At 40.0% G+C, this 13,856-nt stretch overlaps 3 protein-coding genes across 3 annotated transcripts in view; 2 read left to right on the top strand and 1 right to left on the bottom strand.

The window, feature by feature from the left end:
* The first annotated feature begins 623 nt into the window (after positions 1–623).
* LOC121643515 (type-2 angiotensin II receptor-like) lies at positions 624–4,310 on the top strand. The gene is made up of 2 exons (XM_041990972.1): positions 624–790; positions 1,384–4,310. Exon 2 carries the CDS (start codon positions 1,440–1,442, stop codon positions 2,706–2,708), a length of 1,269 nt encoding a protein of 422 aa, XP_041846906.1. The 5' UTR covers positions 624–790; positions 1,384–1,439; the 3' UTR covers positions 2,709–4,310.
* A 2,256-nt stretch (positions 4,311–6,566) lies between these two features.
* Positions 6,567–9,517, top strand: LOC121642562 (SH2 domain-containing protein 1A-like). The gene is made up of 3 exons (XM_041989316.1): positions 6,567–6,999; positions 7,345–7,408; positions 8,917–9,517. Exons 1-3 carry the CDS (start codon positions 6,860–6,862, stop codon positions 9,184–9,186), a joined length of 474 nt encoding a protein of 157 aa, XP_041845250.1. The 5' UTR covers positions 6,567–6,859; the 3' UTR covers positions 9,187–9,517.
* Positions 9,518–10,588: 1,071 nt separating this feature from the next.
* The window catches only part of tenm1 (teneurin transmembrane protein 1), a 218,828-nt gene continuing 215,560 nt past the window's right edge, over positions 10,589–13,856 (bottom strand). The window contains exon 38 of the mRNA XM_041990455.1: positions 10,589–12,165. Within this exon, the coding sequence (XP_041846389.1) occupies positions 11,410–12,165 (756 nt within the window). The 3' untranslated portion in view covers positions 10,589–11,409. The remainder of the gene's footprint in view (positions 12,166–13,856) is intronic.

Raw genomic sequence — 13,856 nt, 5'->3', positions numbered from 1 at the left:
TTGCCTTCTCATCTTCTCGTTTACTCCCTGCAGTTTCATCTCGTCCTCCTCCTCATTCATTTTCCATGCTGTGCCTCCCTCCCTTCTCCCTCTGCCCCAGTGGCTGGCTTGACTTCCGCTTACACAGAATAAATATTTCCCATGGCTTAGCTGACCGCTAAGATACAAAGTGCGAGGCTTTGCTAATTAATGCTCAGCCTGTGTTCCTCAGGTCAGAGGCCTTGGCGGGTACAGTTGGGGCCTTTACATTTCACACCTAAAAACACATTACTGTCCCATTCATTACACTCAAGTACAACACGTGGCTGCGTTTGAACACTGGACGTGCAGCCATTACTCTTTAACATGCACATCTTGACTTAATTTTCTCAGTTTTGGCTTTTTTCTAGTTGAGGCTCTAGAAGGAAGGGAAAAAAACGAGGCAACAAAATGAAAAACAAAGGGAGAAAGTTTTTTTCTCTGTCTCTGCAGACTGGCTAGTGTCCAGGTACAGTCCAGCCCCTCTTTAATGATGGAGGCGTGACGTGTAGCAACTTCTCTGTTGTGCAATCATCAGCAGGCTCTTGGGGGATATAAGACCCCACACCTCATCTGGTTTCTCAGAGCCTCAAGTCTGGGTCTTTTACGCACACATAGACACAGTAATGCGGAAGCATGATACACTCTGGGGTACTCAGCTGTGCAGAATTCTCTTAGAGAGGTTAAGGAACATTTGCCAGGACATGGACTTTAGCCAAAAGAAGCACTGAAGACTGTTTGACCTTTTGGACGGTGCGCCCAACCACTTCAGGTAAAATTTATTATTTTAAAAGGATAGAAAACATATAATTCCACTTTAGATTTTTTTTTCTTTTCTTACCTTAGAGGCAGGATTAGAGCAACTATGTAATTTTTTCTGGCATTGAATTGTCTTCCTATAATCAACAGTTGGATTTTAATTGAAAAAAAATGTTCTTCATGTAATTTTTTAATATGTCAGATTTAAGTTATTTGACATTAATATGAATAATATTTTCAATCGATGCACTCAGCAGCATCAGGGTCGGTTTCTTTCCATTTTTGTGATTTCTCCAGCCCTATTACACCTGAAACTAAGCTGACATTTTTTCATTTAAATCATAAATGTTTAATAAATTCCATTATTAACAAAATGTAGCTGTTTCTGAGAAATCCAATAAGTAACCAGATGAATACATATTTAAATGTATTTCATTACTGCTTAACTTCAAGCATGGTGTAATGAATTCTTGCTGTGATTAGTTATCAAACGGGGCAGCTTATAAACACTGGAGCCAAGTAAAGCGTACTATGAAAAGAAATGTGGGCTTGGTCCATAAAAGGAAGCTGAAACCTAAAAACTCTCCTGGTTTGTTTGATTTCCAGCTGCCCTAGGAGATCTGAACGGAGTGCAGTGACGCAAGGGTACATCTAGTTTCATAATGGCAGTCCCAAATGACCTCTCCATTTTCAACTACACCTCCTCCCCTTTTTCAACAGCAGAGATCTATGTGAACACCTCCCTGCCTCCAACTGCTTCCCCATGCTCAGACTGGTCTACATTACCCATGACTACAGTCATTCCCACCATCTACAGCGTCATCTGCGTGCTGGGAACCATAGGCAACACCTTGGCAGTGTGCGTTTTGGCTCATGGTGGTTCTTCAAGGAGAACTGTGGCTAACACCTTCATGTTGAACCTTTGTGTCTCCGACCTGCTGTTCCTGCTGTCTCTCCCGCTGTGGGCAGTCTACTACTCACAGGGCTACAGTTGGCCCTTTGGTCGAGTGACCTGTAAAATCTGTGGAGCTCTTCATACCCTGAACCTTTATGCATCCATCTTCTTCATCTCATGCATGAGCATGGACCGTTACTTGGCCATAGTGCACCCACTCCGCTCCCAGCGTGCTCGAGACCCCAAACGTGCCCGGCTCATGTGTGTCCTGGTGTGGGTTCTAGCATGTGCTTGCTCAGCCCCCACCCTGGCTCTGAGGGATACTTACCATCTTGAAGGGCTTGGAGTTGAGGCCTGTGTGATTTTTTATCCTTCTCATATTTCATTCCTGACCCTGGTTTTGATGAAGATTGTCCTGGGCTTCCTGTTGCCACTGCTTGCTATCTCATGTTGCTACTTTGCCATTGGGAGGCATTTATTGACTGATACAGTTTTAGTGAGAATGCAGAGTCAATCACATCCCCCCAACATGCCCTCCTTTAAATTATCAGAGTCCCAGGAGAGCTGTTGTAAACCAGAGCGACCCCCGACCCCCTGTGTCAGTCCCAGGTCCAGCAGTGGCAAACCCCCGATGGGTAGAGGGGTGGAGAGGGTTTTGTGGACGGTTGCAGCTGTTGTCCTGGCGTTCTTCTTCTGCTGGTTCCCCTTCCACTGTGTGACCTTCATTGACATACTAAAAAGTGAAGGTTGGCTGGACAGCTGCTGGGTTACCTGGACCATCAACAATCTCACACCCCTCACCCTTTGCCTGGGTTTTTCCAACTCCGCCATCAACCCTGTGCTTTACTGCTTCCTTGGGAACCATTTCCGGGGTCATCTTGGGAGCCTCTGTAAGGGCCTGTGTGCTTGTTTAAAGGCCCGCGGGGAGGAGCACAGTCGAAAGAGAGGCTCCTTCAGCACCAGGCTGAGCTCCTTCTCTCGAAAACTCAGTGACCTCAAGGACCTAGCGATTGTGGAGCCCTCTGGCCCCTCTTAGCAGCACAAACTCATTCAACTTCAAAAGGCTTTGTTCATTGGTTTCACACCAAAAGAATGGATGTCAAAAGACTACTTAACTCTAATGAGAACTAAAAACTAATTGAGTCAAATTCCAGTGGAGCACATTATATAGCAATCAAATAAATGTGACACACAATGAAAAAGGAAGGGTAAAAAAATCTAAATGTGATTCAAAACAACCAAAATGGCATAGAAAAAACAACCGAAAACAACCACAAAGAATTGCCAAATTCTTTGGAGCACAAAGTGATGACTCAAAATGATGAAAATGTGAAAATGATGTGACCAGATGAAAGGTGATGCAGCTCTCACCTCAATGTTAAGCTTTTTTCAGTTTTCCAGATCTTTACTGTTAACAGTTAAAATTTGAACAACGTAGTTGTGTTGCTGTTATCTGTTATCTACAAGCATTGTTTTTGGCAACAGCAGGCAGCTCTTTTTTTATTGAAAAATCTTCACTGTACAGTACCAACTTATCAACATGCAGTGATAGCATTAGCTTGTTGAGGTTTGAAAGCTTTTAGTGGTTGAAGCACAAGAATTGCAACAACCTATTGTCACTTCCTCCTCACATACCTTCCCAATATCTTAAAAAACATGAATACTATCACCATCTAGCCTTCTGACTTTTGTATGAGGTCCATGTCAGGTGTTGATAGCCTAACACAAAATGATATTTACCTGTTGCTGTTTACTATAGACACAGAAGGATAAATATATGTAATAGTTAAGCAGTTCCCAGTGCATCAGAAAAAAACACTAAATGGGAACTTCATGTGTTCAAAAAAACCAACATCAGGGCCCCTTGACCAAGAGACACTAGCTTACGTGATGAATTAAGAATGTGTTGGTTAACAAAGAGCAAAAATTTAGACAAATGTTACCCCCCAAAAAGATTAAATAACTTAAACATGAATACAAATAAAGAAAACTGCCAGGTTTGTAAATTATCAATGGTTTTCTAACAGGTTTGTTACTTGTAACTGTACAATAAGTTGTTATGCTAGGCTAAGCTAACTTTGTACCATGTACATGTAAGAACAGATTTCTTTTTTGTTTCTCATTTAAAGCTTGATTCACTAAACTGTCTCATTCATTTAAAACACAAACAATAATATGCTAAGATGTCGGATATTCAAAATTAAATAACTGAGTTATCCAAAAGTATTTGGTAAATTCTCCTTTGGCTAAGGCTAGCTGTGGCTATCCGTGAGCATGCTCTAACTATTATGGTTTATATTTTTTCAGATGTTGAATCCTATAGTTAATTAAGTTTTACATTTCATTAAGATATTTAATATTCCAACACAAATGTCAAAACATGATATTCAGCTATAAATGACATTACAGGTGAACATGTTTGCTTGATTTAGGCTATAAAGAGCAGATCTAGCTGATAAAACGTGAGCTGCAGCTATAGTATAAATTAATTATGTATATTACTTGTCATTGCTACTTTTTCTTTTCTTTTGTGGGAAAGATATTATGTTTGTAATCACCATGTAATCACCATTTTATTGTAATATTTTGTACAGCCAAATTCAATAATGAATAAAGTAATCAAAAATTTCCCCCAAAATGCCTCCTGTAATAATAGTCTCCAAAATGACATATCATTTTAAATGGATGTGTCCGTTATAGATCCACTGCATTCTGCATTGACCTGGGTTGTCTCTTAGAGCTGGAAACCAGAGGTGGATGAATCTCTGTCTTGCACTGACATAGATCTTTTAATGTTTTCAAGTAAGTTATTTTTATTATTACTATGTATGCATAAATTATATATATATATATATATATATATATATATATAATTTTTTTAAAGAAAATGCAAATTGAAAGTTGCAGTAGATCATTCTTCCAAATTTCCCATATTCTGCCACTGGATGGCGCTAAGATGCTGTAGCTGAAATGAACAAGATTTCAGTGGCTGCTTATCGAGACAGAGGCCCAAAGTCCCACCACTCATGATCTTTCAGAGCCAAGGGAAAAATGGCCCTGACACAGATTGATGACTCATGTAGGGTACAGTTCTGAATGGCTAAAAACCAACATCTTTAACAAACGCTGCATTAAACCACTGGCCCTAACAAAATACTCAAAGCAAGAATCACACACCGAACCTCTTTGACGGGTCTTTTAAAGAAACTGTTGGTAATGGTTTGCTTCATGTACTTAATGTGAAAATCATCACAGCCCAGAATGATATTTACCATAGATCCTATTATGACACATTAGCTCTGCTTACCAGATGCTATCAGCTTGGTAAACTGCATGTGACACTTCATGCCAGGAAACATTCGCCAGATTCTTAATTTGACACGGCAGAACTTTATGACTGACAGGACAGATTGCAGGACGAGATTGTTGTACACATAGCTTCATTAGTTGATTCTTTCCTGTATTATAAAGCAGCTGCAAGCTTCCTTAGAGCGCATTTAACAGAAAACATGGCAGTAACATGTGGCTGGCAACATATGTGAACCAATGATTAAAAATTTCATGCTGAGAAGCATATATATAAACTTTTAAACAACAGGTAATAAACTTTTTATTTATCTGCTTTAATTTGCCTTCAATTGATAATTTCTTCAGGTGTTTAATTAAAGGTTAATTTCAAATGGTAAGTAAAGAGTGGGGAAGTAGCATCCGTTCATTTTCTACATGCTTTATCCTGGTTAGAGTTGTTGGCAGCTGAAGCCTTTCCCAGCTGACATAAAATGCCCGGATGCCAGTCAATGACTATTATAGGGCAAATATAGATAAGTAAACAACCGTGCTCTCACATATATATATATCATATTTATATATTTATATATATATATATATATTAAAGTCATGCACTAACACCCTGTCCCCACATACCAAACAATATAAACACAAATCTTCTAATACTTATGACCCTTTAAGATCTAATATTCATTAGTCAATTGCATTTACAACCATAATCATAGTAGTTTCAATATAAAAAGACATCTGTTCATTGTTAATTAGAAGTTCCCCATGGTGATTAAAATATTTCTAAATCTGAGTCTGTTTCTATATTTAAAAATATTTAAAGGAGATGACATAAAATCCCGAGCAATAAATGACTGAATGCTAACAAATATAATTAATCATTTTAAAGTAATTTATATACTATATATTCTTTTATATTTTGACTGTAATTTATGACTGGATTACATTTATCCCTGAGTTATAGACATCAGGTCCAAGAATTACTGACAATAAAAATGTAAACACATTAATTCAGTCTTATTGTTTTAAGAGGTAAAATCATGCATTCTTTTCCGCACTGAAGCAGAGATTAGAAAAAGAAATATATAAAAACAGACTTTTTAAGAACAACAATTCCCTCTGTGTCTAAATTAAACATTTAAAATTAAATAATCCTTTTAGAAAGTGCACTTGCACCATTCTTCTTTAGAAAAAATGCTTTAACTTTCACCCATTTCACTTCATGGATAATAATATTCACACTGGCATAGCTTAACAAACTAAATATATATCCTCTGTCAGAGATTTTTAACACAGCAGAACTGATTTTGCATTATTCATGGAAACAGAGGTGAAAACACAGATTAAGGAAACTTCTATTAATAAGAAAAACAAAGTGAGAATGGAAAAAAACTCACTGCGTAAGCATAATATATTTTCCTGTGTGAAAGAAGTGATATTACCTTTTTTTTTAAATACCTCTTTTGCTTTTTATTGCTGTGGAAATATTCAGTTAAGAGTCTTTGAAGTTATTTCCTGTCGCAAAAATACAATCATTTCCTGAGAGATACACAAACCCACATTTCAGATGAGCGTATGTACGCACATGCGTGTATCTTATAAAGAAAGAGGAAGGCTGTGAGCTCCAGATCAGAGAGGTTAGAGGTTAGAAAGACTTGCTGTCACTTGGGACGGTGGAAAAGCCAGAAAGCTTGCTGGCAACGGCTCAGGCTCCCTGAGCACACATTTTAAACTGTGTGAAGCAAGTATTGAATGAGAGGCTGGACAGCTGCTTTACCTGTGCTCCCACCAGAAGACAAAACGTATTGCCTGCAGAAAAAAAGCTAAAAGTTTGAAGTAGAGAGCTGGCACTTGGGGAAAAAAAGGGGAAAGGACATCAGGAGGAAAGTGATGATGGAAAACCTGGCTGTTTACCATGGACCCATCGGTAAGGAGGAGGGCGAGAGGCGGCTGGCCCAGGACGGGCGAGATGGTTGCTACCTTGTCCGTAACAGTGACTCCGTTAGCGATGTCTTCTGTCTGTGTGTGCTGTGAGTATGCCATCATTAGAATTTGTGCAATATCTGCCTTGCTTCTGCAGTTGAGCTGCTACTCAATAACCTAAATTAAATAATTCAATTTTCTGCTGTTATAGAGGTTATTGATCTCATCACATATAAGAAAAGAAACGCACAGAGACATAAACAAACCAACTGAGTATTAAATGAAACCAAAAAAATATAGTTTGATCTGTTATTAAGTGTGAAATGAAGTGAATAAGCCTCACTGGAGCAGTGATGGTGGCAGTAAGGGGCTAAATTTCATGAAATTGATTGATGAATGTTTTTTTTTTTTTTTTTTTATGCCCGTTTGTGTGTGTGCATGTGTGTGTGCAGGTGCAAAGGATTCGTCTACACATACAGACTCCAGAAGGATGCTGCAGGCTCATGGGCTGCAGACGTGAGACATCTTCTTTTCTTTTTCTTTTTTTGTATTCTGACACTTTCCACACACCAGAAGTCTTCACAGCATCAGCAGAGCAGCTGCACATCTGTCTTCCTGTGGCTGCTGTTTATTTGGTTAGAAGTTGTTTTGGTGTCAGAGTAATTCAACAAGCTGCAGATCTGAGGCAAACATGTTTTCTTTCTTTCTTTTTTTCACTTATTTTTTTGAGGAATGACAGCACTGAGGAATGGGTACTTTTTTCCTCCTTCAGCAATAACACCCTGCTACTCACCCCCACTTCAAAATTTAAAGATGCCACGGCATCGACACAGGCTCCACAGAAGTAAAACGTAGAATTGCATTTGACAGCATTTCTGATGGGATATGTAATTGAGCACCGAGGGTTGGCAAACACAGAGAAGGGGAATGTATAGAGACATTTGAAGGCTCTGTCTCTCCGTGACGCTATTGAAAAGACATTTTTACCCTCACTCATTTTCACTGACAACATCAGTGATGGCTGGGTGGGATGTTGTGGGGAGAGGATGAGACTTGAATTACAAGAATTTCACTATACAAGCTCTGTAATACCTTACATTATTCATGTGCAGTATCAATCATTTTAATTAAATAATGGGGGGAAGAGAGGTTACGCTCGTGGCCAGAGAGTCCAAAGTGCTGTGCTGAGGGAAGTGCGCTCTTTCCTTTGATTAAATGATTTTTAAAACGCGTTCAAAGAGCACAGTTTTCACTGTGTCTTACAGTGTGATTGATAGCACAGAATGAAAACACATAATGCATCTTTAAAGGCCTTACTTGACAAAAATGATAGCAGTTTGGAAAGTACAATGGTTTGGCAATATGAAATGCTAAAGTGACGGCTGTGGGCAAGCGTGTAATTTTGTGTTTTTATTTATAAAGAATGCAAAGGCCCCTGAGAGATCTTTGAAAAAAGCTAAATGGCAAAGTTAAACCAGAGGATGAAGCTGGAAATCAATGATTTTTCAGTTTAATTCAAGCAAAGGTAGGTCTGTTGGTAAAAGAAAAAACTTGAAGCGTCCTAGATTTCATGCATAAATCCTAAAATAATGCTTTTTGTTGACTAAGAAGATAAAAAAAAAATAGCCAAGGGAGTAAATATTTACAGAGGAAAGAACATCTTGAATTTACCAAATTTAGCTTTTAACTCCCGTGTGCATATTTTTGGTGTTTCTCTCTTTTGCAGCTGTTTACACAGCATTTATATATTTGTGATATTCCCACTGCTCCAACTTATCTGTTGATGTACTTTTATTGTCTTTAAAACAAGCTCATGTAGAAAAATAGAACTGACAGAATTCTCATCTCTTTGCATGGCAATTTTTTTCCCTGCCTCCACTTTCAGTGTATCTGATGTCTTTTATAACGTTAATCTGTAACAGCTAATGTCAAAACAGCTTTGCATTCTTTTCTTTTTCCTTTTCCTCCTGTGGGGTTGGATATGAGGATGATTTTTGTTATATCCCCCCCCCCTTGTGTTTCAGACCAGTCCTGGAGTGCAGAAACGTTATTTTCGGCAAGTCAAGAACTTGATAGCAGCTTTCCAGAAACCTCAACAAGGACTTGCCATGCCTCTGCTCTACCCTGTCACCGCTCAGGTACGAGCGCAGACCCACACAGAGCAGCACATGGCCGGTGATAGCCTGTCACCAACGAACAGCAGCCAAAACTCGTATCTCCAGCAGCAGTCGCCTAAAGCAGCAAAAGGACAGAAAAACAGGAAAAAGACGGAGGCGATGCAAGCCTGTCGTTAGGGGTTTACCCTAACCAACAACAATTATGAACTGTTGTACTTTTGCATACTCTCTGTTGCATTTTGCATGCCCTGAAGTAAATGCAATTTTTCTATCTGACTCACATTTCATAATTTTTTCAGTATCTTCTTTTTTTCTGCATATGCAGCACAGAAAGTGCTCCATAACTTTCAGAGATGTGATGTAAAATACTGAATTGCTGAAACATTAATATCTATTACTGCATACATAAGTTGACAACAAATATTGTGCTCTGTTCTTCTAATGCAATAGAGTTGTGTGAGATGTAAAGAAAATAAATGATACTGGCTGAAATAAACTCTTTTAAATAAGGTCACGCTTACACTGCCATACACACCCCAGCCTCCATCTGACATATAATGCAATGGGAAAAATTCAATTTGACATTTTGAAGATGGAGAGAATGCTGACTGCAAGAGAGTGAGGGGGTGGGTGAGGTGGTGGTGGTAGAAAAAAGGGGTTTGGGGGGTCTGTCATTCCTCTGATTGACAATACTGGTGCCTTGTGAAAAGTATGAGAGAGGGACACAGAGGGAGAAAAAAGGCGAGAAACAGCGAGAGCATCCTTTCAGCCCAGACTATTCTTCAGTGCAGCCGTCTCCTAGCAACCGAACCTTCCATCTCTTCACCGCGGAGATCAGCTTGGACAGTATCTACAGGAGCATATGGTTTAGAAAAGGAAGTCGCATTGCAGCCGATCAGCAAAGTGCTAGTCAGAAATGTATATCACCTGCTCGCAGTCAGAACATATGCATGGAGCATCTCTGTCGTCCACCACCCAGGAGAGAAGCACTAACAATTAATGGTGGGCAGATGGTGGAGAGATGGCGGGAGGGAGGCGAGTGGGAGAGTGAGGGGAGTTGCAGATGGATGGGAAGGGATTAGAGGTAGCTACCATTAAAAAAATAAAATAAAAACAAACTTCTTTGCTTTCTTTTTAACTTTTACGTTAGTGGGGATAGTCTTGGAAGTGGTTCGCATGTAGTCTGATTGGCATTTCCTAATGAGAGGAGACAAGCTGTAGAGAACTGTGGAGCCAACTCCAGGTCCTGCCCCTTCTGCACTCAACACCCACTCGCTGAGCCTCAGCTGTCACATTTCTCTTTCCCTTCCTCTGTGCTTTTTCTCCCCTCTCCCCTCCACCTCCTCCTCCTCCTCCTCTTCTGACAGACGCAGGTTTCTCATGCATTTCTCAGTTTGAGCCATAATGATGGGTGATAATGACAGCACAGATTTGAAAGTTACAAACTCCCAGAGACAGGAACAAAGAGAGCACAACCAATGTGTGGAAGAAGCAAGAAAGCACAGAGAGCGAAGATGATAGAGACACAAAAAGAGATAATAAGCAACAGTTCCTATGAAAATCCCAGAGAGCAAACTGGTAATTCACACATAATAACTTTAATCAGCATTGTGATCCAATAAAGTCAGCTTTGTCAGCGAGAATATTTACTATAGCCATGTATAATCTTTGCAAAAATGTAACTGTTTTTCTATTGATTAACAATACTCACACTTATGAACAACAGAATTTCCAGTTTAGCACTTTTTTTTCAGTGTGAAAGCACTGGCTATGTACATTCTTGATTTTACACACTCATACAAACTACTGTTGGAGCACACCAGAGGCGGAAACCACAGGTTTCTTCTCTAAAGGGGAGTGTCAGAGTCGACAAGGCCTCTTACACAATATGTAAACGATAGAATGTCCGAGGTAAACCATGTGGGAACTCAAATGGCAACTGGAGAGCTCTTGATTTGAGTCATGAAGAGGATTATTCACTGGCAAGCCTACAGTATTCATCTTTACAGTTCAGTGATATTAAACAGAGTCCAAAAATGATGAACAGTGTTGAAACAGCCAATGATAGTCAGTCAGTCTTTTAGTCCGTCTTCTAGTCAGTCAGTCAGTTGGGATACAAAAAGCAAAGCCACAGCCAAATCACACTGCTTGTGCCACTGTTAGAAATCGGAGAAACTGGACGATAATAATAAAATACCATCATTTTGTCACAATTAAAGGCATTTGGAAGTTTTATTATTTTTTTTTAATTTTTTTATTTTTTTCTCCCCCAATCTCTCTTCTTGTTCTTCCTCGTAGTTGTCTTCTTTTTTCGGTACAGTATAGAAACAGTAGAACAAATCAGAGCAGAGTAGAAACAGGCAGTCTTTGGTGGGGTGGGGGGCTGCTTGCGTGTCTCTGTTACCTGCCCCCCACCTCGCTCAGTGTCATAAGGTGGATGTTGGAGGAGCAGTCGGACAGCTCCGGCTGCTGCTCTATAGGCAGGGAGTAGTAGCCGTCGTAACCCTGAACGCGTCCTTCGTTAAGCAGCTGCTGCTTCTCCGTTTCGCTCCACGCCCTGCTCCCTGCGTCCCCCAAATCCAACCGCTTCCTCTCCTTCTCCCACGCTCCCTCCACCGCCCTCTTCCTCGCCTCCTCCCTCACCCGCGCTCTCTCCTCCTCCTCTGTCCCACCGTAGCGCACGCACAGGCACAGCGCCCCCTGCTGGAGAGTGATGTCGGCAAAGCGGCGAGTCCTGCCGTTCACCATGGCGCTCATCTGCGACACGCTGACATTCACGCCACTCTCCAGGACACGCCCACCGACTCCCAACCCCAGGGCGAGGTCTTCCTCGATGGGGCGGGACTGGAGGAAGTGGTGGGTGTCACAGCCGTTGACGGTGAAGCTCAGCCCACTGAGGTGGATGGCGCCATTCAGAATGGCCGCCACTCTGCGGCTGTCCTCGCTGGCTACTCCGATGACCTCCGCGCTCACGCGGCCGTGTGAGACTGCAAATCGGATGCTGGGGCCGAGGATGGAGGGCCGGGAACCGAAAGGAGGAGGACGAGATGGTCTGTGGCAAGTGGAGCCCACAGGCTCTGAGACCAGAGGTAATCTCTCCAGAGAGATGAAGCTCCTCAGCTGTCTCCGCAGCTCACACTGGATTCCCAAAACCACCTGGAAAAAATAGAACACATTTATTACACAGGTTTGAATGGTGGAGATTTACATCCTTCATGCTCTCTGCTACCTGACTAATCTGTGAGGTTTTTCTGCATATGGTCATTGAACTGGTTTGATCATGTTTCCTGTGATAAAGTATTATAGTGCAAACATGTAAAAGCTTTTATTTTAGTGGCTGAAAAAAGACAAAGGTTAAAGATTCCTTAGTACAACTACCACAAATGTTTATTTTCAAATTTGTCATGGTTACAGAAACACTATCATTACAACGAAAAACCATTTTTATCATGTGTTGAACAAAGATATTCCACTTACAGTCAAATGAAACGGGGATTTTGTATGTGAGAAGCTGAAAGCAGCAAATGCTTAAGCTAAGCAGCTCAAATCACAATTAATCAATCAAATGATGAACTAACCACTTCATCAACTAATTATTTCAGTCCTCGTTCTCACTTTGAGAGATATTCTTATTATTTACTTAAGGTTGATTTCAGCTGTTATCAGCGTTTAGAAAGACCCACTAAGGTCAGAAAAGTGACAGACAATTAGCAGGTAATTAGTGTCTCTTTGCATCTGTGAAGGACTTTTTGGCCTCCACTTACATGATGTCCCAAAAAGTTAAATGGATTAGATAGATGAGTAATTATGGGAAAAACTGTCAGAAGCATAAATGCTGGAGATGCAAATACCTTACCAAAGAGTTGTTCTATGTAAAAATACAGGAGTTTTGTTTTATTCTTATCACTTTAAGTTCAAATACTTTTTTTCAAATTAATTTTTTTTTTTAAAAATTGCGCTATATTTTATGTCACAATGACCACTAGCTGTGAACTTCCAGATAGACTTCAGATAGCAAAGTCTTCACAGACTGCTACTGAACATTGATAAAATTTACCATTTCCAACTAAGTACTGCAAAACGTGTTATAAATAATAATAGACCAATGACAGTATCGCAGGACAGGATGCATTTAGCTAAAACCTGATGCTGATATTTACTTTTAGAACTAACTAAAATTAGTTTAGTTAAGTCCAGTTTACACTTTAATGTGACACGATCTCTGTTAATATTATTAAAGGCCCCAGACTCTTCTACAACAACAAGAAACCAACCCAAGGAGAAGACCAAGGAGCTTTGGTAACCAGTTAGAGACAACATGTTGTGGACCTAATATGTAATTCCCTTCAGAGCAGAATATTCTGCATTATTGGGCTGGAAGGAATATGGTGCCATAAGTAACCTGCCAAGAGATGGCAGACCGGCAAATCTCACAGACCAGGCAATAGGGACATTGATTAGAGGTAAATAAGATCAAACACATTAGAATGACTGAGATCAAGTACTAAAGTTGGGCACAGAAATAACTTCAAATACCAAGCACAGTTGTAAATGGACGGTGGTCGTCAGTGGCCAAAATTCTTCCAGACATAAACATGATTTCAGCTGCAAGTAGATCCAGTGTCCTCAGGTGCAGAGATGACAATAATAATAATAATAATAATAATAATAATAATAATAATAATAATAATAATAATAATAATAATAATATTAAGTTGTTGGCAGGTAAAATAGTCATATTTTATGGAGTGATATGTGGTGCTATCCACAGGCACTTTTTTCAGTACAACTTTTTTCTTTTTCATTGGGAAAATCTGTTTGAGATAAAAAAGATTTGAGACTGGCAG

The sequence above is a fragment of the Melanotaenia boesemani genome, chromosome 7, assembly GCF_017639745.1.
Source record: "Melanotaenia boesemani isolate fMelBoe1 chromosome 7, fMelBoe1.pri, whole genome shotgun sequence".
Classification (NCBI taxonomy): Eukaryota; Metazoa; Chordata; class Actinopteri; order Atheriniformes; family Melanotaeniidae; genus Melanotaenia; species Melanotaenia boesemani.
This window is presented reverse-complemented; position numbering and strand designations above follow the sequence as displayed.